Source organism: Lipophrys pholis, assembly GCF_963383615.2.
Source record: "Lipophrys pholis genome assembly, chromosome: 16".
NCBI classification, from domain to species: Eukaryota; Metazoa; Chordata; class Actinopteri; order Blenniiformes; family Blenniidae; genus Lipophrys; species Lipophrys pholis.
In genome coordinates this window covers 17814632-17839836 of record NC_137634.1, presented here as the reverse complement: position 1 = coordinate 17839836, position 25205 = coordinate 17814632, and the positions used below count along the sequence as shown (strand labels likewise).

Sequence of the window (25205 nt, the reverse complement as noted above, 5' to 3'; positions counted from 1 at the left end):
AGTTTTTTGCCATTGACTCCGAGTCACTCATTATCTACATAGTTCCCAACCTATGTTTCTATAAAAAAAAAACAACCATGCTGTCCTAAGATTTGCCCGCTCTTTCATGCTTCTTCTTTCTTTCTTTTACTTTTTTGTTTTAGAACTTTCGTCCAATCACCAGCGGATACGGCGGTTACAGCCGCAAACCCTCATACACCCCCGAACCGCAGTCCCCTCAGGCTCTGCAGTCCCCTCAGGCTCTGAAGCCTATTCAGGCTCCACAGCCCACCCAGGCCCCGCAGCCCACTCATCTGAATAATGGACACTCCAGACCCAACAACGGCCACAGCTACGGACACGGAAACGGCACTGGGCAAGCTCAGTACAACAACCCAGCGGGACTGTATGCTCACAATGGCAGCAATGGAGACCGAGCTCTGCCCAGCAAGATGGGAGCCCTCAGCATCAGTGCCACACACAGGTGAGACCATCAAAGTGTCTGCAGTAACAGCTTGATAGATGAAGAAATGCATCTCGAATCTGTACTTGAATCACACAATCCATATCTACAGGTTTGGTGGGGTAATCATATGACACTTAGTTTCAGATTAGATCTATGTTTATTGTAAATTAAAATAAATAGGTTGTTGTAGTCAATATCTTTGTCCTATCTGCTGAAACAGAAAAAAGAGTCTGCCTTATCTGTGCAGTAGCTCTGGATTTAACACAACCGTTGAGGCATATCCACTCTTAAATTGTCTATTGGGGTTTCCTCAATCCGGCCTCATTCCACACCATAAGTGGTATGAGACCGACTGCCTCTACAATCCTACTTATCTGTTGTTAAAGCATCTCCAGGTGGAGCCTTATATGAAAATGGACCGGCGATTTATTACAGTGCTTACACAGATGCGTAAAAGCATGTGCTGGCTCCTTCGAGAACACTTTAGCAGTTACACATTGGAAGTCTCCTGACACACCTGCTAGGAGAGACATTTTGCACTGCTGGAAAAGCCATTTGTTGTTGTGTAGCCCCTCAAGCGTGTAATAAATGTGTGTGTGTGTGTGTGTGTGTGTGTGTGTGTGTGTGTGTGTGTGTGTGTGTGTGTGTGTGTGTGTGTGTGTGTGTGTGTGTGTGTGTGTGTGTGTGTGTGTGTGTGTGTGTGTGTGTGTGTGTGTGTGTGTGTGTGTGTGTGTGTGTGTGTGTGTCTTGTGTCGGAGTGAACATCCTCTCCAAAACTCTCAGAGTTCCGCTGGATAAGACTGTTAATCTTCACTTGGCCTGCGCATGGACAAATGCCATTTTAACACTGTCCATCGCCTGCCGTCACTCCCAAGCCTCTCTGTCCCACCTTCACTGTGGCAGGCGTTTTCTCTCTCTCACACACACACTTACACACACACACACATATCAGTGTCTCCAGACTTCTCCTGGAGAGGAGTCTGGAGACAAACGCTCTGTTAAGTGTGTCAGTATTTGCTCACATCTGGCAGCAGCACAACTCACCACCCAGATGTTTGGATGTTTAAATGTACCCAAAGAAGGAGCTCCTTCCTGTTGGGTGACAGAATTATTTGATGGATGCGTGAATAAAAAAGAAAACATATTGCAAAGCTGTTGAGATTAAGGTGTTGTGCTTGTGGAATTGGAAGTCGAGACTGAGAAAGTACACGCCTCCGTTTTCCCCTCTGTGAATCTGTCTTATTTGCCTCAGTACATGGAAATAGTGAGAAACAAAAAGTGTGGTAGTAGTAGATTTTGACTCCACACACAACCGCCATCATCATTGCCATTATACTCTTTGTAATAATGTGCTTTTGTTTCAAATAGATGCTATAACAAATTCATGTTTTGTAAACACCAGAAACGTTGCATTGCAGCAGGCTTACATCAGCTTTGCTTCACTTGTATCACCCAGCCCAGAGCCTCCTGTCCAGTCCCCTGTGAGCCGCAATGGTTTCGACCTGCAGTCGGATGTCTACAGGATGCTGCAGGACCATGAGGAGCCCGTCTCAGAACCCAAACAGTCCGGTTCCTTCAAATACCTTCAGGGTATCCTCGAGGCTGAAGATGGTGGTAAGAATTCGCGCTTGTGTGTCTTCTATAGTGAGTCACAAACAAAGACGTCTGCTTTCACTGCAAGACAATTTGTGTCTAAATAATGTGCGTATTTGAGTATTTTCAGCAACAATATAATATTAGCCGTCCTAATAGTCTGTTTATGTCATATTTAAAGGTAGGTTATACCACAAACAGCTGGTTTTGACGGTGTAATCTCATGCATTGTTATGTAATATCGTATGTATATTTAAGGTCTGAACCCTGGAAATTCATGAGTAAGCATTTCCTTAAATACAGAACATCTTGCACAGGCACTGTTATGAGCTGCGTCAAAGTGGCATAGCTTTCCTTTTATAGAAAAACACAGACAGCCAGGCTGGAGGAGAGATTGGAAGAGGGTGAGAGAGAGAGAGAGAGAGAGAGAGAGAGAGAGAGAGAGAGAGAGAGAGAGAGAGAGAGAGACAGAGAGAGAGAGACAGAGACAGAGAGAGAGAGAGAGAGAGAAAGCAACAAACAAAGTCTTAGACAATGAAAGCAAAAGAAAGATGAAGGGCTTTAAATAGCTCACACACAGATGAACAGAAAGGGAAGTTTTGTTAGGACATTTTACAGCAAAAACAACATCACAAAAGGCAACAAAGTGAAATATTTGGTCTTCCTGTCTCTCTTCTGACTGCTTGGCATTCCAGCATCTGAGGTAGAGTCATGTGACGCTGACAGCAGCAGAGGGGAAGCTAATCCCTGGAACTAAAACCTCCTCTTCAGGCTCCGTGTTCACCAACTAAAGCAGGGCGAACGTGGAGAAAGCAATAATCCTAAGCCAAGTGCTGGTATGTTCAAAAAGAAATGGGAAGAAATTCTAAGAATTGCCAAGAAGTGGACCTATGTTCTGTGAGCACAAATCACCAATGATTTCATTTTTCCCCTCCTTGGCCGCTAACGCTGAGCGAATATCCTTTCAATATCAGTTTTAGTTTCTGGAGCGTTACCAGCTATGAATGTAAGGATCTGGAGTGTCATATTTACTGATTTTGGTTTGCTTGTTCATAGAAAAGTCAATATTCTTTAAGCTCATTTAGACTGTGGATCATCTCCGCCTATGATATTTTATGAGTAAACTGCATAAATACATTGTCAGGGATTTCAATAACCCCTGATTTTAACATATGAATATACAAATTAGAGTATTATTCCTCACGATTACTCTCTGGATTGCACTCATTTTATTTGGTAAAGTGAGCCATAAAAGCATGTATCACCACATTGATTCTAACATTTTTTTTTTTTTAATCTTTACTTTGTGAAAACATATAATGAAGGCAAATGGAAAAGCTTCAATTCCTCATCTAACATGATCCTTTTCTTTCCATGTGAAACAGTATTACCTTGCATGCCTTTTCACATCTCTGGGCTTTGAAGTGAGAACTTAAAGGAAAGTCCGGAGCCTAAGAAACGAAGCGAGCTGCTCCCGCAGGGAGAAACTGGAAGAACGCCAAGCCACACTGTTTCCCTTAATTATCACTTCTTATAATGCTCAAAGCAATCCGACAGAGCGCGCTAAAGACAGAGACAGGTGGTAATGACAGATGGCGGAGGAAAGGTGTAAGACCGCTGATGGGTTCAAGGGAATAAATGGAGCCTGCCCTGTCTGCTGTCAGTTGTCTTTCAGCTCTGGAGACTGGCAGGCTGATTGATAAGCAAAGTCCTCAGTGAAACAGGGAGACACCTCTTGTTTGGATTTGGATCCTCTCAAAAGCTACCTGCCTCCTCGTTGACGTCTCGAAGCATCACGTAATCCCTCTAAGAGTGAAATCCTGCCCGAGACGTCTCGGCCGGGCCTTGTTTTCACAGGACTCCATAAACAACAAACAAAAGATACATGGACTGATACGCTCTCAGGTTTCACACGTGAAAATCATCCTGCTTTCCAATGTATGCCGGGCTGTCAAGATTTTATACCACCACAGTGAGTCCTCTTTTGAAGGTGAAAGCCCCCGGAGAGGCCATGTTGACTTTCAGGGGCTTTTAAAGTTAAAGCAAACAAGAGTGTCAGTTTACCCAGAATTCCACAGGCTCCACAGCGATCGGAAAACAATGTGGAAGGGTGAAGAAACCGTTTAAATAAAGTTGTTAAGTGAGAGGGTTTGAGGCGGCGACATTCTATCACGTTGCAAATCTCTGTAGTCAGAAAAGTAAACTCTCCTTGCAACAAATTAAACAATCAAACAATGATAAAACAAATCTAAACTTAAACCTGTGACAAACTAAGGATTTGTATTGTGCTGAGAGTCATTATTGTTGTTAAATTTGACAGCACCACCCGATAAAGGTTTCATTTCTTAAAAATCAAAAACGATACCAATTTGTTTTAACAAAGCACAACTTTGCAATTCCAACTGTTACATCAACGATAGTAAACAAATGAGATGTCGCCTCCGACTCAGATTCTTTCCAAAAAAGACCCCATTAAAACAAGTCATGCATCAAGCAGGAAATATGAATCACACTGGATCAATACTGCCGTCCTTTGTCAGGTCACATATTCCATTTAATTCATTGACTTTTTTCCTGGAAGGGCCAAAGCACAGAAAGGTGAACTGATTGATTTCTGGACAATTTTGGTTGATCAATCCATCCGGCCATCTTCTGTACTGGTGCCATCACAGTGAAAACAGAGAGAGACACACCATCAAAAGCAACAAACTGAATCAAAGCATATTTCTGTTCCCCTCACATATCTCATAGACGTTATCTAAGCACCAACCTACTTTAGCTGTCTGGAATGACATTGTGATTCTCTGTGTCCATAAATCTCTGGAGGCTTCAGACTCCCGATCAGACAGGTTTGAGTCGGGACGAAGGTTAACAGCCTGCATGTGTCTGTTTTACAGTACGTCTGGTTGATGTTAGTCACGGTATAGAACACACACATTGTGCCATGAATGTCACATGGCGTGGGGTCCGTTTCAAATGACCAACTACATCACGTCTGTCTGTGTTTAGCCGTGAAATATAAGAATCCTAACATGGCAATTTTAAAATGTAAAATAGAACTCAGACTGAACGTGTGCTTGTTCATTCTGCTTCCTGCACTTAATCATGGCCTGTGGTCTGAAAACTCTTATTAGTCAAACCTTCCCCTCTGCTCAAAAAGTCACAGGAGTGCTGCACATAAAAAGGTTTTCCATTAGCGTGCATCATTAGATCATTAGGTAATAGAGACATTAATCCCCCAAAAATAACACATCCAGCTAATGTGCGCCCCTGGAATCACCGCGGTGCAGTCAGCGGCTAATTGTTACCGAGGGAAAAGGACGCTGCTTTGAGCCAGGTGCCAGATGCAAGGTCATTCCACTGTGGTTAGGGGCAGCGATACTTGGCTTTTTGGCCTATATGGCCTCTGCTGGCACATCATCAGTAGAGAGAGGTCATGCAGTGCAGGTCATGGATGTCCAGCTGCACGTGGAACTGCTGAAATGGCTCCAGACATCCAGTATAAAGTACTTCCATACATTCCAGTCAGGCATAACCAAACGCTTGATGGTCTGGTCTGATCTGATCACTTCTAATAATGAAATAAAACACCACCTGTGGGAAGCCCGTAAGCCATGCCCACCAAAACTGTAATTTGTCATTTATGTGTCTTTTAACAAAACTGACTTTGAGAACATAAATAGGCTGAAAACATTTATCAGACATTCACGAAACGTACTGCAGATAATTCTAGCAGTTCTTTCCAGAAAGATAAATGTCATCACAACCCAGCTTTTGCCGTTCACACACATTATGTAATTGTAGCGGACCGGTGTGATGGTTGAATCTGGTCTGTGTGGCATTGGATGTTTTCGCCAACTGGTGTCTGGCCGGTTTGACTGATGAATTCCTACTTGGAAATGCTACTGCAGAATGTGACACTTAAATGGAGCACACAGGAAGATGCCAGATGCACAGAAGAGTCATAGAGAGGGTAAGGCATACCAGAGAGAGAGAGAGAGAGAGAGAGAGAGAGAGAGAGAGAGAGAGAGAGAGAGAGAGAGAGAGAGAGAGAGAAAGAGAGAGAATGAATGGGTTGAATAAAGAAGATGTTGGGGAAGGATTACTTTTCACCTGCAGCAGATTTTAACTTGTGAAGCACATTGGCAAGTTTTCTTCACCATCTGACTTCTAAATGGACTTAATAGATGAGAAGAATAAGTAGCAACATCCTGTTTGTGAAAGCAAGAGAGAGGGTCAATTGGAAATGTGATCTTTGCTTTCAGAAAAAAAACAATGTTTACTTGACAAATTAAGATTTTATGCCAGTTTTGTCAAATATGACAGATCACTGATGTCACTCTGGTAATTAAATATTGTAACAATTGCCGTTCCTGTGGTGATCTGAGTGGTTAACATAATTTTGATTGTGGTCAAAATTGCATTTCTGAGAATCTCTGAGATATTAGATGGACATTGTTCGTATTTTGAGGACCTCTGAAACAAAATGACTAACTTTTCTTTTTTTCCCAGGTTCGGTCAGGGCAGGTTAGATAGCTCAGTGCGGTGCAGAAACTGGCCCGTGTTTTCTCTTTTGAGCAGAATGTGAGAACTTTTAATCCATCTTTGAGTCACCTCCCAGCCTAATCTTACCGCCTGAAACTGAAAGGGAATTTCCTGCAAAGGGCAAACACACTAATGCACACTCATGTGAACTTCTTTGGCTTTTCCCCCCGAATCACCGGAGCAGCACTAACTCAGATTTATTGGTCCCAGGACACACACACACACACACACATATATATATATATATATATATATATATATATATAAAAAGTGGTCACCAGAGAAGGCATTTTTGAGTTGCCTGGTCTCTGGGATGTTTATGGTGTCCATTCAAATGCTTCAAATGTATTTTCTTCTTTTTGTCATCATAGGTATGTCACCAACAGAGAGGATGAGAAGCTTAAAGTCTCCAGTCCGGTCTCCTATCCCCAAGCTGGGAAGCCCGATCCCGCCCCCCATGACAGGACTTCAGAAGCTCCCTCAGTGCACACGTTGCTGTAACGGCATTGTGTAAGTATTAACAGACCCCGGTTTAGTGTTTATGTAAACTCTAGCAAGTGAACAACACAAGTCTGTAACTGACATGTTTAAAATTTAGGACTTGTTCGACCAAATACATCAAAATGAGAGCATATTTTGTTTTTGTGTTTAAGTGAAGGAATAACCTGGTTCGTGTGGCCTCCTGTTAAAAACCCATTGATGTCGACGTTTTTCTGTCTCGACGCTTTGAAATGCATCTAGAAATGATTTCCTGCTTCATGAGCCATGAAGCCATGTGCGGTAAATCAAAGGTCCTGCCTGACTCTTCCATGACTTGAACCAACAGGCCTTTCAAAAGTCCTCAGAAAAATCTATCCTCACTCATTTTAATGATTAAACCACTCCATCCTCCACACCCTTTCCCATGCTCAGTATACACAGTCTCAATATACACACACAGGTGCAAGCACATCCATTCGTCGTTTGCCAAAGCAACCACACGCACCGGTAATCCTGGCTCTATAAAAGCAGCTGCAGGTAAGCGGTGATGTCATGAGCTTGCTGTACTTGTTAACAAGCGGACCCTGTGGAGGCTTGTCGGGTACAGTCAGACTGCTGTGACCTAGGAGAGTTTTACAGCTTCATGAAACGTGTATGGAGCACTGTGTCGAGAGTTTACTCAGAGCGTCGTGTGGTTACATTGGGAGAGCAGTTAAAAAAGGAAAGAAAAAAAAAACAAAAAAAAAAGGAGCAGGCTAATAGCTGACTGGTCGCTGGCCCCAGTTCCCCGTCCACAAAAGGAAAATCTTATTGAGAAAAGTGAACGCCCTTGAATACTGCCGTCAACTGTGCGACTGAACCACTTGATTTATTGCTGCTGCAGCAGCTCACTGCCAGAATAATTATGTAGCTGTTCGAGAGCACACTTGCACCTGATGCAAACTTCTTGCCCTTGTTCAGGCTTTTGAAAGTTAAAAAAAAGAAATACTAACTATATACACAAATACTGTCACTCTTAAAATGGCTGCATTTGTTATAATGGAGATTTCAATGCACAACTGTGAGTCATCGTTTGCATCCTTTTGAGGTTATGATGTCTGACAATTTGTCCTCTCCAGTGACACCACCTCCCTAAAACTTGCTTCCAAAATCATCCAGCTGTCAGGGGTCACCGATTGGCGAAGGACTCATTAGCCTAGATACCAGCATTTAAGTTAAAGTGGCTTGCTTCATCAGAAGCGCTGGGGAACAGGGGAGGTGGAGCAGGCAGCCAAAAAAAAAAATAAAAACGTGCTGTTGAGACAAAAATCTAAAAAGCCCAAAAACCCAAACACAGAGAAAAGCCTGAAGATCAGGGAATGTAGAAATCACAGGAACACAACCAACAATGAAGCACAGACGAACCAGCAAACAAGACTCACAAGAAAAGCTCCAATATAAGCCCCGGCCACCAGGTGAAGGCAATCACACACTCTGGCACAGGTGAAACACATCAGGGCAGAGAGCAGCAATCAGACATGAGGACGGGAAGTCAAGGAGCCTGAAAAGAGAGACACAGTTAGAATCTGAAAAGAACTCAAGAAACTAAACGTGAAGCATGACCCCAGGCTTTAAAAGCGATGCCCATCTGTGTTCTAATAAACTGGATACCACAACCCTCGGATGTCCCCTCACCTTTCTTTCATCACTGACTGATTTAACACCAGACGTACATAAAGAGTTGAAGAGGTGGACTATATCCTAAAACTTGTAAGACAGCCTCAGGTGATTGAGTTTATTGCATATCTTTTGTTATTGACGTGTTTCTGACAATAGTTTCTTCACAGCCAGATTCAGTTACCTATGGCTGACCCTCTGCTCAGTGACATGTGACGCATTCGTAAGTCTCACCCTCCCTCTCCATCCCCTCTTCCAGCGGCACCATCGTGAAGGCCCGCGACAAGCTCTACCATCCGGAGTGCTTCATGTGCGACGACTGTGGGATCAACCTCAAGCAGAGAGGTTACTTCTTCATCGAGGACAATTTGTACTGTGAGACTCACGCCATGGCCCGCGTCCAGCCCCCAGAGGGCTACGATGTTGTTGCAGTGTATCCCAACTCCAAGGTGGAGTTAGTGTGAGATGGAGGGGCCGGTGACACAGTGATATAACTGGGGATTCACATAATTGTAGATCGGGCTCTGTCAAGAAGAAGTGCTGATCTGGGCTCAGTTTTGCTTTTTAGAGGCCTTTGACGTTCATGTTTCATTGATCCAAGATCAGCATTTCTCCAGTGACAGACTCCATCAATGCTATATATGTTGAGCAGATTGAAATGCATTGACAGAATAAGGCTTTGTCTTGGTTCGACCATTTAAAACGGCTGGCATTAGTTTCTGTTTCCCGGCTCTCATCTCGCATCTCATCTTGCTTGCAATTAATATTTGTTTCTGTGGACAACACTGAACTAGATACAGTCATGGTAAAGTACGTACATTAACACCACAAATGTTAAACCACATTTCAAAACAAAACATGGAGACAATGCATAGAAAGCTGAATGCTGTTTGTTGTGACTACTCCTACGTATTACCGACATATTGTTATACGCGAGCATTGCAATAACCTCAAGATGCTAGTGTGTGTTCTGCGTACCGTCACACGAACCGTTGAGGCTGATTGGTGTGTTTGCTGTGATTGACTGTGCGGAGATTGTTGTAAATCTTTTCTGACCTTTTCTTGGATTCATAATAGCAGTTTGCAACGCAAATGTCATGTTAGGCACGGTGATACATTGTGGTTAAGGGTTGAAATCCGTCTTTTTATTCATGCTATTGTCATTATTATACGTGCATTCCTGATTTACATGTATGCAGTTTACTTTCCAGAATTTGATCATCTGCTCCTTTTTTTTTTTTTTTATCAATTTATGAAGCAATAGGCAATATAAAGCAGATCTCTGACAGGTATATAATTGTGAGCGTCTGGAATTCATGTCCGTATGCTTTGGTGAGCGGCTGTACCGAACTCTAACCTTTTGGTAAACGCCTCCGTATGTAGCTATGCAAGCGCCACCTTCCAAAACGTAAACAAATCCCTGCAGGAGATACCCTCGGAGCTTTGTGGGAAGCTCTAAAACTTTGGTGAGAATCGGCTTAAGGAATCTCTCCCAGATGTGAACACAGCGACCTCAGTTGTGAAACAACAAAATGAGAAACGAGACTTTAATGATCGTTCACTTAGCTTAATTCGGTGCATGCATGCAACGGGGACATTCTGAGGGGGAGATTCGTAGATGTTGGCGTCTCCGGCTCGCACACCTGACTGAAAGAGGAATCATTCATAAAAAAAAAAGAATGATTAAAAAAAAAAAAAAGAAGTTCACCGACTGCTCCCCACCTCTCAGGACAGCCTTTAAATCATCTCTGTGCTGTCTGAGACACAGCCAGAGAAAATTGTTTGCAACTTGTAAACTGGGACTTGACGGATTCAAACATGTGGGAGTAATACTCACTTTGTTTCTTTTTTTTTGGGGGGGGGGGGGGGGGGGATTGGCTAAACAGTGACATTACAATACCTCTCTAGAAGAGAGTAAAAAAAGGCAGACGGTGTAGGTGTGGGAAGCTGTATTGGCTCCCTAAAGTGAATTCAGACCCACGGTCACAGTAAAAGGAAATATATTGTGCAGTTTTCCCCTGAGAGTCTCTTAAAATATTTCTGTGAGAAGAAATAAAATTGTAATTATGTAGCCATCAGTCTTAGCTTATTGTGAGTAGCGGAGTGAACTGGTGAGTGTAGAAGAGTGGTATTATTTTCGATTTTTGAGAAATATTACTAACAAGGTTATTGAGATTTGTTCCTTGACATGAGAATGACTTTTGTACTCCGGATATCCATCGATTTTTTTTTTTTTTTTAATATATCAACATTGATGTGTAGCTGCTGGCATATGCCACCAATATTAGCCCTCTTGTAAATTATGTGAAAATTCTATTTCTGCCACAGTGTTTCTTTGGTTTTGTACATATTTGTTCCAGTGTAATTGCTTTAGATCATAACATAACAAGTCACTTGTGCCTTTGCCCTTTTGTCTTTTAATGATCCTTTTGTCACAAATCCTTTTTGTCTTGTATTTAACTTATTGTTCTACCAAACACATGTTTTTGCTCTGGATCTTCTTATTGGCTCTTTTTTTTCCAAGGTTCTAAATAAAATGACAAGTGTATAACCATGACGTGATTGTTAACCTTTTTTTTTTTTTTCCAACAAATTGTAACTGCAAGGAATTCCCACAGAAACACTTACAGAAGTACAACGGAATCAATTTGTCTTTTATACTCTAGTCCTGACATGACAGCCTCACATTTGTGGGACCACCGGGGTTCTTCGTGGGTGTTGTAGCACAAAAACCTCAAACACACACTTTACTAAGGGCCTCAAATCGAACGATAATATTCTGCTTTGTTTGTCCAATTGTAAATTCTTTATTTTTAAAAGTGTTCTGCTGAAACATTGTTTCGATTGTAATTTTTGTCCCGTGGAGTCTTAGATGGTTAAAACTTGATGGATTTAACTACATTCAAAATATTTGTGAGTATATGTGCATACAGGAAAGGATTATTGGTCATTTGTAAAAAATAAATAAATAAATAAAATAAAAAAAACTGCAGACAACAAAGGTAATGAAAATAGTTCAATCTGAATTTTTTTGGTTAGTTGGTTGCTTTATTCGCTGACTCGCTCCTGGAGTCTTTGTGTTTCGTGTTTCTCTGGTTCATGACGTGGTTCACATTATGTTTCGGTTTTGTGTCCGTGTGAGCCGTTTCTCCTCTCACCTCTTGTGTCTTGTGGCTCCGCCCTCCATGTGTCTCACCTGACTGCTAACTGTCCTCCTGCTGTGTGTACAATGGCCCCAAGCCTTTCAATGTGTCTCGGTTTGATCGTCTGTTTGGCTTCCTTGTATCTTTATTACCTGCTCAACTCTGGTCGATCCCATTTCTGGTCATCTCACGTTTGATATCAAGCAAAAGTCCAAAACACCCCTGAAAAAAAAGTGTATGTCGTGTCTTTTTAAATAGGAACTGATATCTAGAAAATGATCCATGATATCTCAACTATTCTCGTTCTCTCTGGTGACGCTTTCAGGGAATGAGAACACTGGTTGTATTGCAATGCAAGACGCCGGTGAGGTTACTATGAACACGAGCAGAATTCCTATGAGCTGCAGTATGAGAGACGCAGGACCGATGAATCAAGTCGGGGAGTAAAAGCGATAATGTCTGGACGAATGGTTACGTCATTAGAGAATCAGCATTACTCACATTTACTCACAGTCTCCCCCGTGTACCACACTCAGTCACGTTCAATATTAACGTGGAAAAAAAACCTTCATATTGATTAACTCAGTGAAATATTCACAAGTTTTAAAAGTAATAGATTATTTTAAAAAGCACTGATTTGGGATTTCTGCGTGGCTTCAGAAACAGACAGTGGCATGAGATTAATGTCACGTATTAATAGTTATCTCAAATAATTTACCCCGAAATGAACAAGCCGAAGATTTTGTTATGAAATGCTGTCAAGAAAATAAAGTCCTCATTACCTGTAAAAGGGTGAAAGTGCTATTGTTATGGCTCCGTTGCAGAAAAGGTTACTCTTTGTCGATATCAAAACCGAATTTCAATGGTTTTTGTTTGGTCTTTCATTTGTCCTCTAACGGCAACCTGAAGGCTGCTGCAGAAGCAGACTGTGACCAGGATGAGACGCGTCCCTGAATAAAAGGTTACACACAAGCACTCACCGTGTACCTAAAACTGGAAAAAAAAAAAAAAAGAAAAAGAAAAGATACAACTCACGAAAACATGACTGCTGCATGGAAAAAGAAGAAGCAAAAAAAAAACAACCTCTAAATATTTATTTAACTTCAAATAAACATGTCTAGTTTGAGGCCGTGTTGGTATGCGGGAAGCAGTGCCGTGTCCATCACACTTTTAAAACACTGTTTATTTCAGCCAGGGTCAAATATTTCACACTGACCTGTGAAGAGAAATGAATAGATTAACTGTGTCGTTTACTTCTTCAGGTTCGTTTTACACAGACAAGCTGGTAAAGAAAGATCAGATCAGACAAATCTCCGACATGGAGCAAAAATACTTAAGTTTGTATAAAAAGAATGCACTCTCGTTTTCCCTCTTTCATATCAAGTGATCTCTCTATTTTCCTCCTGTCTATATGTGGACCTTGTTACGTCTTTAAGGAGCACAAGTATTCATTCCAGATCCGTTGCTCCATACGGTACCAATCTGTTCCCTGTGACAGCCATGATTTGTAAAGTCTTTGTGGAGCAGCGCTCATATGCAGACTGGACGTGCATATACAACACTGCACATATACATTCTAACCATTCCTTCTCTCATATAAATTGAAGACATGAACCATAATTTAAAAAAAAAAACCCAAAAAACACATAAGCAACCCACAAAACCCTAATTTATTACAGTGAAGTTTCTTCGGGGCTGTAACGCCGTTTGGAGGAGTGTTTTCCTCCATAATGAAAGAGTCCGGAGATAATCTTATGTGTGGCGCTTCAAACAGCGCGGGACGTTTCGCTGTGCATCAAAGGACTGCGGCGTAAGTGAAGCAGTTAACATAAACAGTTTTGTTTTGATGACAAAGAATTACAGAGCATGCGGGGCAAATGGAGAGGGAATGAAAGTGTGTGCATGTGGATCTGTTTGTCACACTGCTGTTAAAAACCTCAATAATAACCGTCTTCAGGGAAGAATCAGAGATGAGGCGACACATAGCAGCATGTGTTTTCTTCCCGAAAGCCAATAAATGACTGTATAGTTTTTCTTCTTTTTTTTCTTTTTAATGATTAGCTTTTTGAAGCAAAAACGAAATGAAAAACAATTTCCTCCACTCTGTTTATGTGCTATTGTCACTGGTAACCTTATAACACTGTTGTTGTGGCTGTTTTTATGTTCATGGAGGGAAGCTTAAGGAAGTGTTACAAAAGAAAAACACCAAGTGCAGCTTGATGGCAAAGCGTCTGTACCGGTCTGTTTCAAATCTTATAGATGTATGCACACGTGTGTGTTTTTGTGTTTATTCAGTCCAAAATGATGATGTTTGAGGCTCCTTCAGTTTGTTTGCATGTGTATATCACCGGATGACCCTTGATCCTCTCCGTGTTTTGGTTGGCCCCGCGAAGGGACGCATTGAACTTTGCTTTCACTCTCGTTAAAAGAGGATTTAGAAAGAGACAGTCACTAGCTTCTGAGACTCTAACAGACGCTCAAAAAAAAAGAGTTTCTTGATTGCCATCCTGATAATGCTTAAAATGTAATAAAAACAAACTGGTCCACCCGGTTTTGAGGCTGCCTGCTCGAGTCATGGTTAGATTAACTTCCAGGAGGAATATTCTAAAGTTTAGAGTTGACTCATTCCCGGGAACGAGGAATTCAAAGCCTGTCGTGGTGCAGTGGATTTATTCCGTCTGTTCATGGAGGACAGTCCGGATAAGGTCTTTCTAGAGACGATTACTCTCCTACAAGATGACCCACTGCAGAAGCTGAGATGTTCTTTTCCAACGCCATGACGCAGGAGAGGCTTCATGCATCGGCCATTGGAAAAAAAGCTTTTTCACACAGATGAGCCCCTTCAACAAAAAAGTAATATAGAAGTTTACTGATCAGAAAGAGAGAACAGACAGGTTTTTGTTTTTATTTAATAATGTTTTTATAATTTAGGTCTGGTAAATCTTAATAGTGTTAAAATGAGATTATGATTAGAATATCCTCCAAAGGTAGAAAATGTACATTCCCATAAATAGTTATGCCTAATGTGTTTCATATTTTAATGTCTGATTTCAAATGAAAGCACCCATTGGGGGATACCCGGTCCAAAAAATAAGAATAAACAAAAATGCGTCTTTAAAATGGACTAAACAAATTTCAAAAGTTCCTTTGCGTTGGCTGGGAATCGAACCTGCGCCTCCTGCGAGGCAGGCAAGAATTCTACCACTGAACCATATAGGCTAAATAAACAGGATTTTTAGAAAACAAAGATATGGTTTGTAAAATCAGATGTTCAGATGCAGTGAGCGACCCAATATAGTCAGAATTGTGTGATTTTAATATGATGGCCGGCTTTTCATATCGTTTGGGAACCCACCGGCAAAAAATAAAAAAATCTGCACCTCTGCATTAATATACATATCTGGACTGAAGAAGGGAACCATGCACACTCAGGTAGAACATGCAAACTCCACAAAGCAAGTGCACTGAAATCCAGAATCAAACCGGGATCTTGTTGCTGAGTGAACCACTGTGCAGCTCTTGAGCTCATCCTTCACCGCTTTGAATGAACTCTCGAACTCTCATTTTGTCATGGGAACAGGAAGAATTCCTGTATATTATGATGAAATATAACGTGCTCGAAAATCACTTGAACGTGACGCTTGTTTCAATGTCTGAACGACTGTGGTCGAACTGTAACTGAAGCCACACGCACGCACAAACAAAATGACATAGTCGGATGCACGTTGGATAAATCTTGGAAAACTTTTATTTATTCATGCTGGCAATGCTGAAGATGTATAAAAGATATGTTATTGGGAAGTAATATCCTCTGAGGTCTTTTGTTTACTGTGCACAATATAAATCCTCATAAGAGCCCCCCCCCGCCCCACCCCCATGTTGTTGCCAAGTTGAGTTTTCTGCAGAATCAGTTGGGTGTTTTTTTTCAGACATATGCAACACATCTCAACCCTCTCAAGTCAGCTTGAATAAAAGCGAATGTAAAACCAAAACGGTCAGCTCATATGTTAGTCTCCTCTCAGTAACAACCTGGCCCTGTGTGAGGTAAGGCGAACAGAGAGTGATGACAGATTGATGCAAGGGCTCAATTTCTCATAAGAGCTACATAACGTCAGCGCTCTTTCATTAAAAGAGGCTCTTAGTTTATTTACCGTTATGGAAAAGTGGGCGTACTTAATTCATGAGCATTTTTCTTTTTCTTTCTTGCGCGAATTTAAACAAAACCCAATGAACTGTTCATTGTATGGAAGTAAAACTGAAATGAATCAAGCAAAAAAAAAAAAAAAACACCTAATATTACACCATCATTTTGAGGTGAACAGGCTGCAAAATCAAAACTAAAATTCGTGGGCTCTTGTAGAACCTGAGAAAAGTCTATCTCACCCAATCTAGTCCAACATCCAGTCTTTGCTTCAGTATTATTGCCAGTTTTTCCTCCTCACGCTCCCCAGCAGGTATTCTTCTTTCTACGCCCCCCCCCCCCATTTCTTTCTGTCTGTTAGGTCTTTTTAAGGGGGCATTCATTCCAACTCACTTTTCTTTATATACGCTCTTTTCATCCCAGAGGAGCAGCTGCGTGTTTCAGCAGATACCATAGAGACTGTGTGTAAAGTTCCAACAACCGTTGGCACCATTGAACCAACTCTGAAAGATGCATGTGTGACTTTTTCTCTCTCTCTTTTTTTTCTTTTTTTTTTTTCTCATGGTCGCTTCGACCTTTTGCCTTCCCGGACAGCATCGGCTCTATTTATAAAAAAAGAAAAAGAAAAAAAAAAGGTTCTTTTCTTCCAGTAAGCTAGACTGGAGAGACATATATTCGAGGTCCAAGTACTCAGCAAGAAGAGCCATAACTCTGTCGGCCAGACGCAGAGAGGAGCGTCCAGCTTCTTTACTGGAGTTCATTGTGCTCCTCTCTGAGGCTTTTCAATATCAATCACCCAAACACTAACAGCCAGGATGGTATCCGTCACTAGTTAAAAGCAAGAATAAATAATGCAATCCAGTTCCACTGTCAAACCGTTTGAATGTTTTGACTGGTTCCATTACCGTCCCGCAGAGTCATTTCTGTCTCGTCTTTCCCTCCAAGGCTCGCAGAGGTCACAACTTCACTGCAGTCAGAAGCTGTTTGGGTTACGGATCGGTCCCCCAGCCTGCAACAGGCCGCCAAAACAAAAAAGCCATTTTCGAGCAAATCCGTCACTCTGCTCATTTTCTAAAAACATAAATATCCACGCCAAAAATAAAACTGCAACTCAACACACTGTCCTTTGGTCTTTATCTGTCCTACCCCCCCCCCCCCCCCCCCCCCCCCCCCCCGCCCGCCCTTCTCCTCTGCTTGCTTGTGCATCCAGCCGAGCGTGAAGGTCAGCAGTGCAGCCGAGGCCATCGGTCAGGAGCCCAGATGAGGTTAAAAAATACTTTCACCACACAAATAAAGACCAGGCTTTTAAAGTTTGACTTGAGGCTTCAAATGCAGTTACATTTGTATATTTTCAGGTTAATGCAGAACCATTCGCAGTCCTTCTCTCCAAGACAACTTCACTCGCCTTGCAAATTCAATAAAGAATAATTTGAATTACTTCAGACCCAGTGTGTTTTCATTTTTAAATTTTTTTTTTGAGAAGAGAAGCTAAACAGAATCTTTGACAAAACAGTGAAAAATGCAAAAACGCCACCACGTAATTAAAACAGTGCACAGAGACTGAGAGGAAAGGGGGTAAAAAAGCATGAGAGCATAACTACATGATCGGATTATTTAAAAAAACAGGCTCAAAATATGAGCCCAAACAGTATGGTGAGTGGAAAACATTGATGGAAAAGTTGAAGTTAAGTAACAAAAAAGAAGCCAGAGTTCATTTTTAGCAGAACTAATGATAGTTTCGCCAACAAGGAAGCAGGAAGCAGGAACCTCCATTAAAGACAACAAAAACACAAACTTGTCTTCGCCAAATTACAAAGTGTAAAGTGAACTCTACATTCACAGCAGGGGTCCGTCCCTCTGACGATGATAGGCATTGTGTAATTGGAGTGTTAATATGACATATGATGCCGGCGGTTGCATCCACAGATGTTTTTCTACAAATGGAAAGGATGGAGGAACGTCATGTCACTCACAAACATTCGCTCATCTCCAAATTCGGATGCGTGACTCAAAGCTAAAAATCGGATTCATGTGCATTCATGAGTGAAGGTTTTCGCGTTGCTCGCCCAGTTCAGCGCACCAAACCGAGATCTGTTGCAGGGAAATTCCATTAAGCGACTTGGAATAGGAAGGTATCCCAAGCTCACCGGAGCATGAAGGCCCAGATTGTGTCACAACAGTTGTCAAACATGACCAAGTGGAACAAAATGAACTTTGACTGGCTTTCTCTTCACGTTATAATTTCAAAACACAAGGAGGTATTTATGAATTGCCCGCCGATATGAGGCGGCAGTGTTACCACCGAGATGATACTGTGGACCTGGTGCCCGGAGGAAGCTGGCTGCCGGAGGAATTTCATTAATATTGATTAGTTTCAGGGCAGAGGTTTAGTGTTACCTCATCCAAATGCTATTTCACCGGCCATCCCACTTGACCAAGACAAATACCTCGAAGGAAACTCAGCAGTTGGAGTTTCATTTCATAAAAGAGATATTGTGCTAAACGATTCAACATAATCAGACTGAGAGCAGACTCGTGATGCATAACTGTGCTGAAACTGAATACACATGGACTGAGATAAGGAACATACTTTTATATCGTGGCAAACACACAATGAAACCTAGTCAGTACAATATGAAATATACATAATTTAATTAAAGGACACAATATTGGATGAGTGTAAGACTCCCTGGATATTCCCTGTTGGACTCCCTGCTTGAAGGCCTCTCTGTGTGCAGTTTGGACCTTCTTCCTGTGCAGCTGGACGCTCTATGTGGGCGGAGATTCTTTGGAAGGATTTAGACTTTAACGCAACTTCTTTGGTTCAGTGATGGAGTCGGGCCTGTCTGCTTCCCCATCATACGTCTGACCTGGCGGCGGCGGCAGCAGCAGCAGCAGCGGCGGCGGCGGCGGCGGCGGCGGCGGCAGCGGCAGCAGCGGCAGCGGCAGCGGCAGCAGCTCGGTACAATATTTCCCACAGACAGAGGCCAGCAAGCTGCCTGCCAGAGGACAGCACTTGTTTGCTCGACATTTCCATGATTTCCTTGAGCAGGACTATAAAAGTGGCGAGCGTCTCGCCGAGAAACACCGACAGCATGCGAGCGAAGAAGAGTTCAGAGATGCGTCCCATTCAGGCACGTGCATGTGCGTCTCTATTCCCTCTCTGTGTTTGCAGGTGTGCTCGTACTTCGGCGCTTGTGTGGGCCTGCTTTAAAGTGAGCGTCCCATGTGGCCGGCTGAGGTCCATAATATGTCACTGCTCTGCATCATTCAGACCTTTCCGGACATGAATTCATTCACTGGCTCGTTGCTCCGAGTCGCAAATGACCCAATACTTTCCAGCGAGTTCTGGCTTGTGCACCAACGTGGTTCCTATTTGGACAGAGATTACACTGGATTTATTGTGTTCCACACACTGGCATTCATTTCCTATTCAGTCTGGGTGGTGACCGTGAAAAGCAGTAATGGGCTCCATGGCTTCGGGGCTGGTGGTTTTGTTTCGCCGAGGTCACTTCCAAAGCCATTTTATCATTTATTTTATTGACTAAAGCACAGACGTTTCCTTCTTGAAGTTCTGGGCGTGTCGTCGTTTTTAACCTCCTTCGCCAACCAAGGGGCCTTTGTTGCCAGATAAGAGTCTTCATTGTCTAAGTGACCCTGATTATGTCTCTGAAATCACGCTGGCTGCTGCTCAATGCGAAACCGAGGTCACATTATTAACAGTGTTCACAGGCCTTGACCCCCTCGAGCTGTGAAGAATCGAACGGCTACTGTGTTCCGAGCGCAAAACAGGAGGAGGGTTCGGCCTGTTGGGATTGGCGGAAAACTGTCTGATAAGGGAGACGGATGACACGAGGAAACGTTTTGCCACAACCTTGGCTCGTGGAGCACATTGTTGGAAGAGCGGCACAGAAGGAATCCGATGCTATCTGATGAGAGGTGGCCGCACTCTGACCTCTGACGCCATGACGACGGGAAGCACCAATCAACAGGCCATGTTTGTTGAGGAGTTGCTCCGACAACAAGAAGCACCTTCCTGCCTTGAAGTGCAGAGAAGAACGTTAACAAGTTGTTGTTGGTTTTTTTCTTCTAAATTATGATTGGGAAATATTCCTTTGTGAATCGGTTTGGTATATTACTTTTTATTGTTATTATTGCAATACTGTCCAGTTATCCCATATAAATCAATAAAGCATATCAGAACTTTCCCGTACACTGCGGTTATTCTTTAATATAATCACTCAGTTGTTCTCGAGTGAGATCAGCAGACGGGAAGTCCTGCCATAGAACACGACATATAAAGCATCTTAAACAAAAAAGCTTTCAGCCGAGTGATTAATATCGTTTGTTCTTTCAGTGACGCGCTGGAGCCGGTGGTCCTCTTACCTCCAGTGTGGGTGGTTTGATCCCCACGTCTGCCTGGCCATGTGCCAAAGTGCCCCCCGGGCCAAACGCTGAACCCCAATTTGCTCTCAAATGAAACGTGAGCTCCATACATGGCCGCTCTCTCCCTAATGGTTTGTGCCCAGTGCATGATTGACTTTGGCTCTGGAGCGTTTTGTGAATGCAAAAGGAGCTAAAAGATGCTTTTCTAATTAGAGGAAGTTGCAGGGGCTGAAGTCGATCTCACGAGATAGTGTGCTGAGACAATCAGGACATCTTCACATGGGTGAGACAGAGTCACCACTTCATGCCAGAAGGGGAAATACATTTATTTACAGTTGGATATTATCCAACCAACGTTTACATCTGGATGTGAGGTAAACATTGTTCGGAGATAATCCTCTGAGCTTTATGCGTTTATCTCACTGGGCAGACACGAAGGAGTTTTTCCAAAATTGCTCACATTATTTGCGAGCGTTTGCTTGAAGGGCCTTGCAAACATGTCGCTTCAACTATTCACGCATTAAAACAATAAATAAAGAAATTGCTCGACATTTTCCCCCAACCTGCAATCTCAAAGTTGTTAATGTCCGAAGTCTGTCATGAACGCTTCTCAGTTTACCTTCTTCCAAGACAGAGAGTGTTAGAAATGACCTGCGAGCCTTCAGCGTGTGGGCCTGCTCTTCATTCAGCAGCTTTTTGCACTTTTTTTTTTTTTTTAAATGAGCTCCATTTGGCTTGACCTCTGACAAAGTTATTGCTGGATTAAAGTGAAGCCCTGCATCTGCATCTGCAAACGCGATATGCATCAGATCTCCGAATATTTAACCCAAACTCTGCTGGGAATCCCGCAGATAGTGCCAATTCAGCATGATTCCAAGTACAAATTGTTGCTCGTTAGTTTGCTGTATTGTCTTGCTGTTATGTGAGTCAGGGACAACTGTGCTTTGAGGAATATGCATTATTAAACAATAAACACTTTTCCAGCACGATTTCCATTGCATATGAAAATATGGCACTGAACTTGTCATGTATAAACCGAAAAACGTGTCACGTTGGTGTCTTAATTCTTTTTTCTTATTGTACTCAACCAAAACTGGGGACTTTACTCATTTTCAGACCGTTGAATGGAGATGCGCGGCCTGTTTTTTTTGTCAGAGTAGAGGGCTAAAAATGAGATTCCTATAGTTTCTGAATAAAAAAAACTCTACTATACTCATACCTCAAGATCCCCTGTGCTACCATGTGCTTTCCAAAGACCTCCACAGTCCTTTGCCACCTTACACACTGGACGTAGGCTCGCATTGTAACGTGCGGCCTGTGTTCCACTCCCTCATCTGGCCGCCCGCCAGGCCTGTACAGTAAAACTCTGGAACAAAAGCTGCAGCTGTGGAAGCAGCAGGCAGTCAGACTAAAGTAAATGGACTCATTCTCCAAAATCAAGGCCAAATCATTGGACTGCTGCAGTTGTAACCCAATTATTCCCAGGCCACATGTTTTCAAAGCGGGGGCGCTCGGGCAGCGGGGGAAGCCCTCCCTCTTCTCCCCTGCAGTCACCCCATTAAAAACACGGAAGGTTCAGAGCGAGAGGGTGGCAGGGAGGGCCAGCCACTGCTTATGAGTGCTGTTTGCGTTGAACGTTTGAAAAGATTGCAGGTAAATATGTTGCAGCATGGAAAGAAGGACGAACTCCCCCAGGAGAGGAGGTGTGACTGAATGTGTAATTAGATACTATCTGTGAAGCGATGATGTGAACTGTGCAGATCTGATTTTGTTTGGAAGACAAATATTAGTGAAACGAAAGCAATGAAAAGCAGCTCAATCAGACTGCAGCTCGAGCTGTGGTCCGCCGGCACTGTATTGTGAGGAGTAATTGATGATGTGAGAGAGAGTGGTTGTTTCAGGGAATGGTGCACAGGGTAAGCTGTTCTCACCCATTAAACTCCTTTTAAGCCTCCCTTGTCCTCTCCCACTCACCCTCCTCCTTTATCTTCCTCAGTCTGTCTCAGGGCCCAGAAAGTGACAGACACAGTTCGTCGTGAATACTCATCTGGAAATACCCCTGATGGTTCAAACATTTCTAGTGAGAAATAAGAGAAGTGGTATTGATGTGATCGTTGTGTCAATGTGTTATTGAAAGAAGCAAGACACTCTGTCACTGCGTGCGTCGTTTGTGGATTGAAAACCAGAAATGTGCGTCTCACGTGGGCTTGAATCCCGACCGGCTTTCTCCGGGAAGAGCATGCATCAGAGAAACATAAGTCTACAGATGTAAAAGAAAATAGATGCTGTTATGAGACACATGGTTTGTGTTGTTAGTACTGTTGTAATCTATATATATTTTATTGCATTATGTCTATATTCTTTTTGTAGCACACACACATGCACACGCACGCAGGCACGATTATGAAAACTGTGCACACAAAGCTAATGCAGCTGACTATATGGAAAATCTTAAATACGCATTTAGGCCCAATAATAATTCATATTGAAAGCAATATTTTCATATAATACAAATATATGATATGCTCCAAAAAGGGTCCTTAATAGTTGCTAACAATTGCCACACTTCAAGGATTGTCTTGCAAAGAGTTAAACGTTACAAACGTCACCCACTGCTTCTATTAATCTGTGGCACCACCGTGTGGTCGGTAGTGGTCAATGCCTTTAGAGATTTTCAAGCTCTTAATCGCTTAAAAAACCCTCAAATTGTAGATTTAATCGAAATAAAATCAATATACTCATTTTTGCACTTTTCAAGCCCATATGCATTGTTACATCAATTCATTGAGCTGCTAATAAGGCCACTGCCTGCCATCATTGTTTGTATAAAGTTATATTAATTATAAGGAGAAAACACTAAAAACATGTAACTGAAAAAACGAACACAACTTGATATATCAGTCATAAATTGTGCTTTATTTCTTAAAGCTTGCATGTATCCGATAAGCTTTTTGGTTGAAACTTTTTTTTTTTTTAAGAAAACTGCATAAAACGTCAGGTGATTTTACTGCTTATGTAATGACTCAGTTTAAAGACACATTTTATACAAAATATGAATACATACAATTTTTTATTTTTTTTATATGGAAGGAAATGGACATTCAGTCAGTACTGTGAAACATAGAGTTGAACTATATTGTGATCAAGGTACCGATGTTTTTTTTTTTTTCTTTACCACACCTATACTTTCATGAAGATCTGCAGAGACATGCTGAACGAAGAGTGCGTGTAGTACGCTCTGTTAAAACCACAGCTCTTTCCAACCTCAGTGTCTGTGCTTCAGCTGTTGACGACTCACCCTAACACTAAACCACTGGAGGGAAAAAAAAAAATCAAAAGAAAAACTCAGATTCCATAAAACAACAGGAAGAGAGAGATCGTTGACTTTTATCAATATGCAAACGACTTACAGTCTGTTCGGGGTTTTTAAGAGTCCGTTGTTTAAAATAAACGACAACACTGAACAAGAGAAATAGGCTTTATTAATTAAGTCAGTTTCATTGTTTAGTTAAATTGCTCTACACTATAGAGTCACAAGCACTTCAGAGTACACATGACTTTAATCACTCTCTTTGCAGAAGAGAAGTGTTTTATGAACGTGTCGGTCCATCTTGTCTTGCCAGGTTAATAGCATGTCGAAGAACATTTAGAATACTCCAGGTTGCATTGGAACGGTAAAACTTTCTATTATACATGAGAGCAGACAACTCCATGTTTCTTTTTTTATTGACAAGAGGACAAAGTAAAAAAAAACAACAATGCAATTTAACTGTCAGTAATGGGCTGAATAGTTCATGTATTTACACACAAATAATACAGTCAATTAAGTCAAGTGATACGGAGAACAAATATAGATATGGGTCAGGAATTTTCCCATTGAAAAAAAATTATTTGCTTCTTGGTATGATTTCGTTTGTTGTACTTCCTGTGTGTGTGTGTGTGTGTGTATTTAGGGTAAACCTCTGGTTAGAAAATTGTATGGATTACTAGTAAGTATATATATATATAAAAAATACAATTATTCATAATTCATTCACAATTAACCTGTTCTGCATGTGGTGACCATAGTTTTTTCCCATGAGTAATTGGATGCAGATTACATTTCCTCATACTTATTGCCCATTGTACATCATTGTACTTTTATCAGGTACCAACGGTGAATTAGGAGGGGAAACTAAAATCAAGGTTCCTTCTGCCTGTTTCCTCTGGTGTTGTTAATCAGTCTCACGTCTGCGTAGATGACTTCATTTTCTGAGTGAACTGTGAAAATAAAACAAAAGCAGCTCTTAGCTTCTGGAAGTGGAGGCTTTCTGAAACACTTCATGCAACAGGTTGAATGCTTACACCTACTTATGTTGGCTGTAGGGTGTCTTGGTTTCGTTTGACGCCTTAAAACTGCAAGCGTGAAAGTCACAAGAAGAACGACGGTGACAGCACTGAAGGATGATATGATAACCACAGTCTGGATAGGAACACTCGTACCAACATCTACAGACACAAAGAATACAGTGATCAGGGTGTACAAATCAACAATGATGCCTGTATATCTGAAATAAAATGATTTTGAGATGTTTCACATATTCCAAATTCTTGATATTTAAATATAAAGGATTGTGATGTCCTTGTGTCATTTGATTTACTGAATCACCTTGACTGAAAAGTGTCCAGACTATGCACAAAAAGCTTCCTGTTTTGGGGACTGGCAGCAGCATAACATCATATATTTCTGCCCCACTTGCAGCTGCTGAATGACATTAGAGAGATTCTGTGACATGTTTTGTGCACAACGTTCACATACAGGGAATGTATCTTAAAC

The 25205-nt window shown here is 41.9% G+C and overlaps 1 protein-coding gene across 1 annotated transcript in view; it reads left to right on the top strand.

Annotated features, from left to right (window-relative positions):
• Positions 1–10441, top strand: part of pdlim4 (PDZ and LIM domain 4) — a 38315-nt gene extending 27874 nt beyond the window's left edge. The window contains exons 4-7 of the mRNA XM_080483951.1: positions 144–463; positions 1902–2059; positions 6955–7093; positions 8979–10441. Coding sequence (XP_080340077.1) covers positions 144–463; positions 1902–2059; positions 6955–7093; positions 8979–9183 — 822 coding nt within the window. The 3' untranslated portion in view covers positions 9184–10441. The remainder of the gene's footprint in view (positions 1–143; positions 464–1901; positions 2060–6954; positions 7094–8978) is intronic.
• Positions 10442–25205: the final 14764 nt, after the last annotated feature.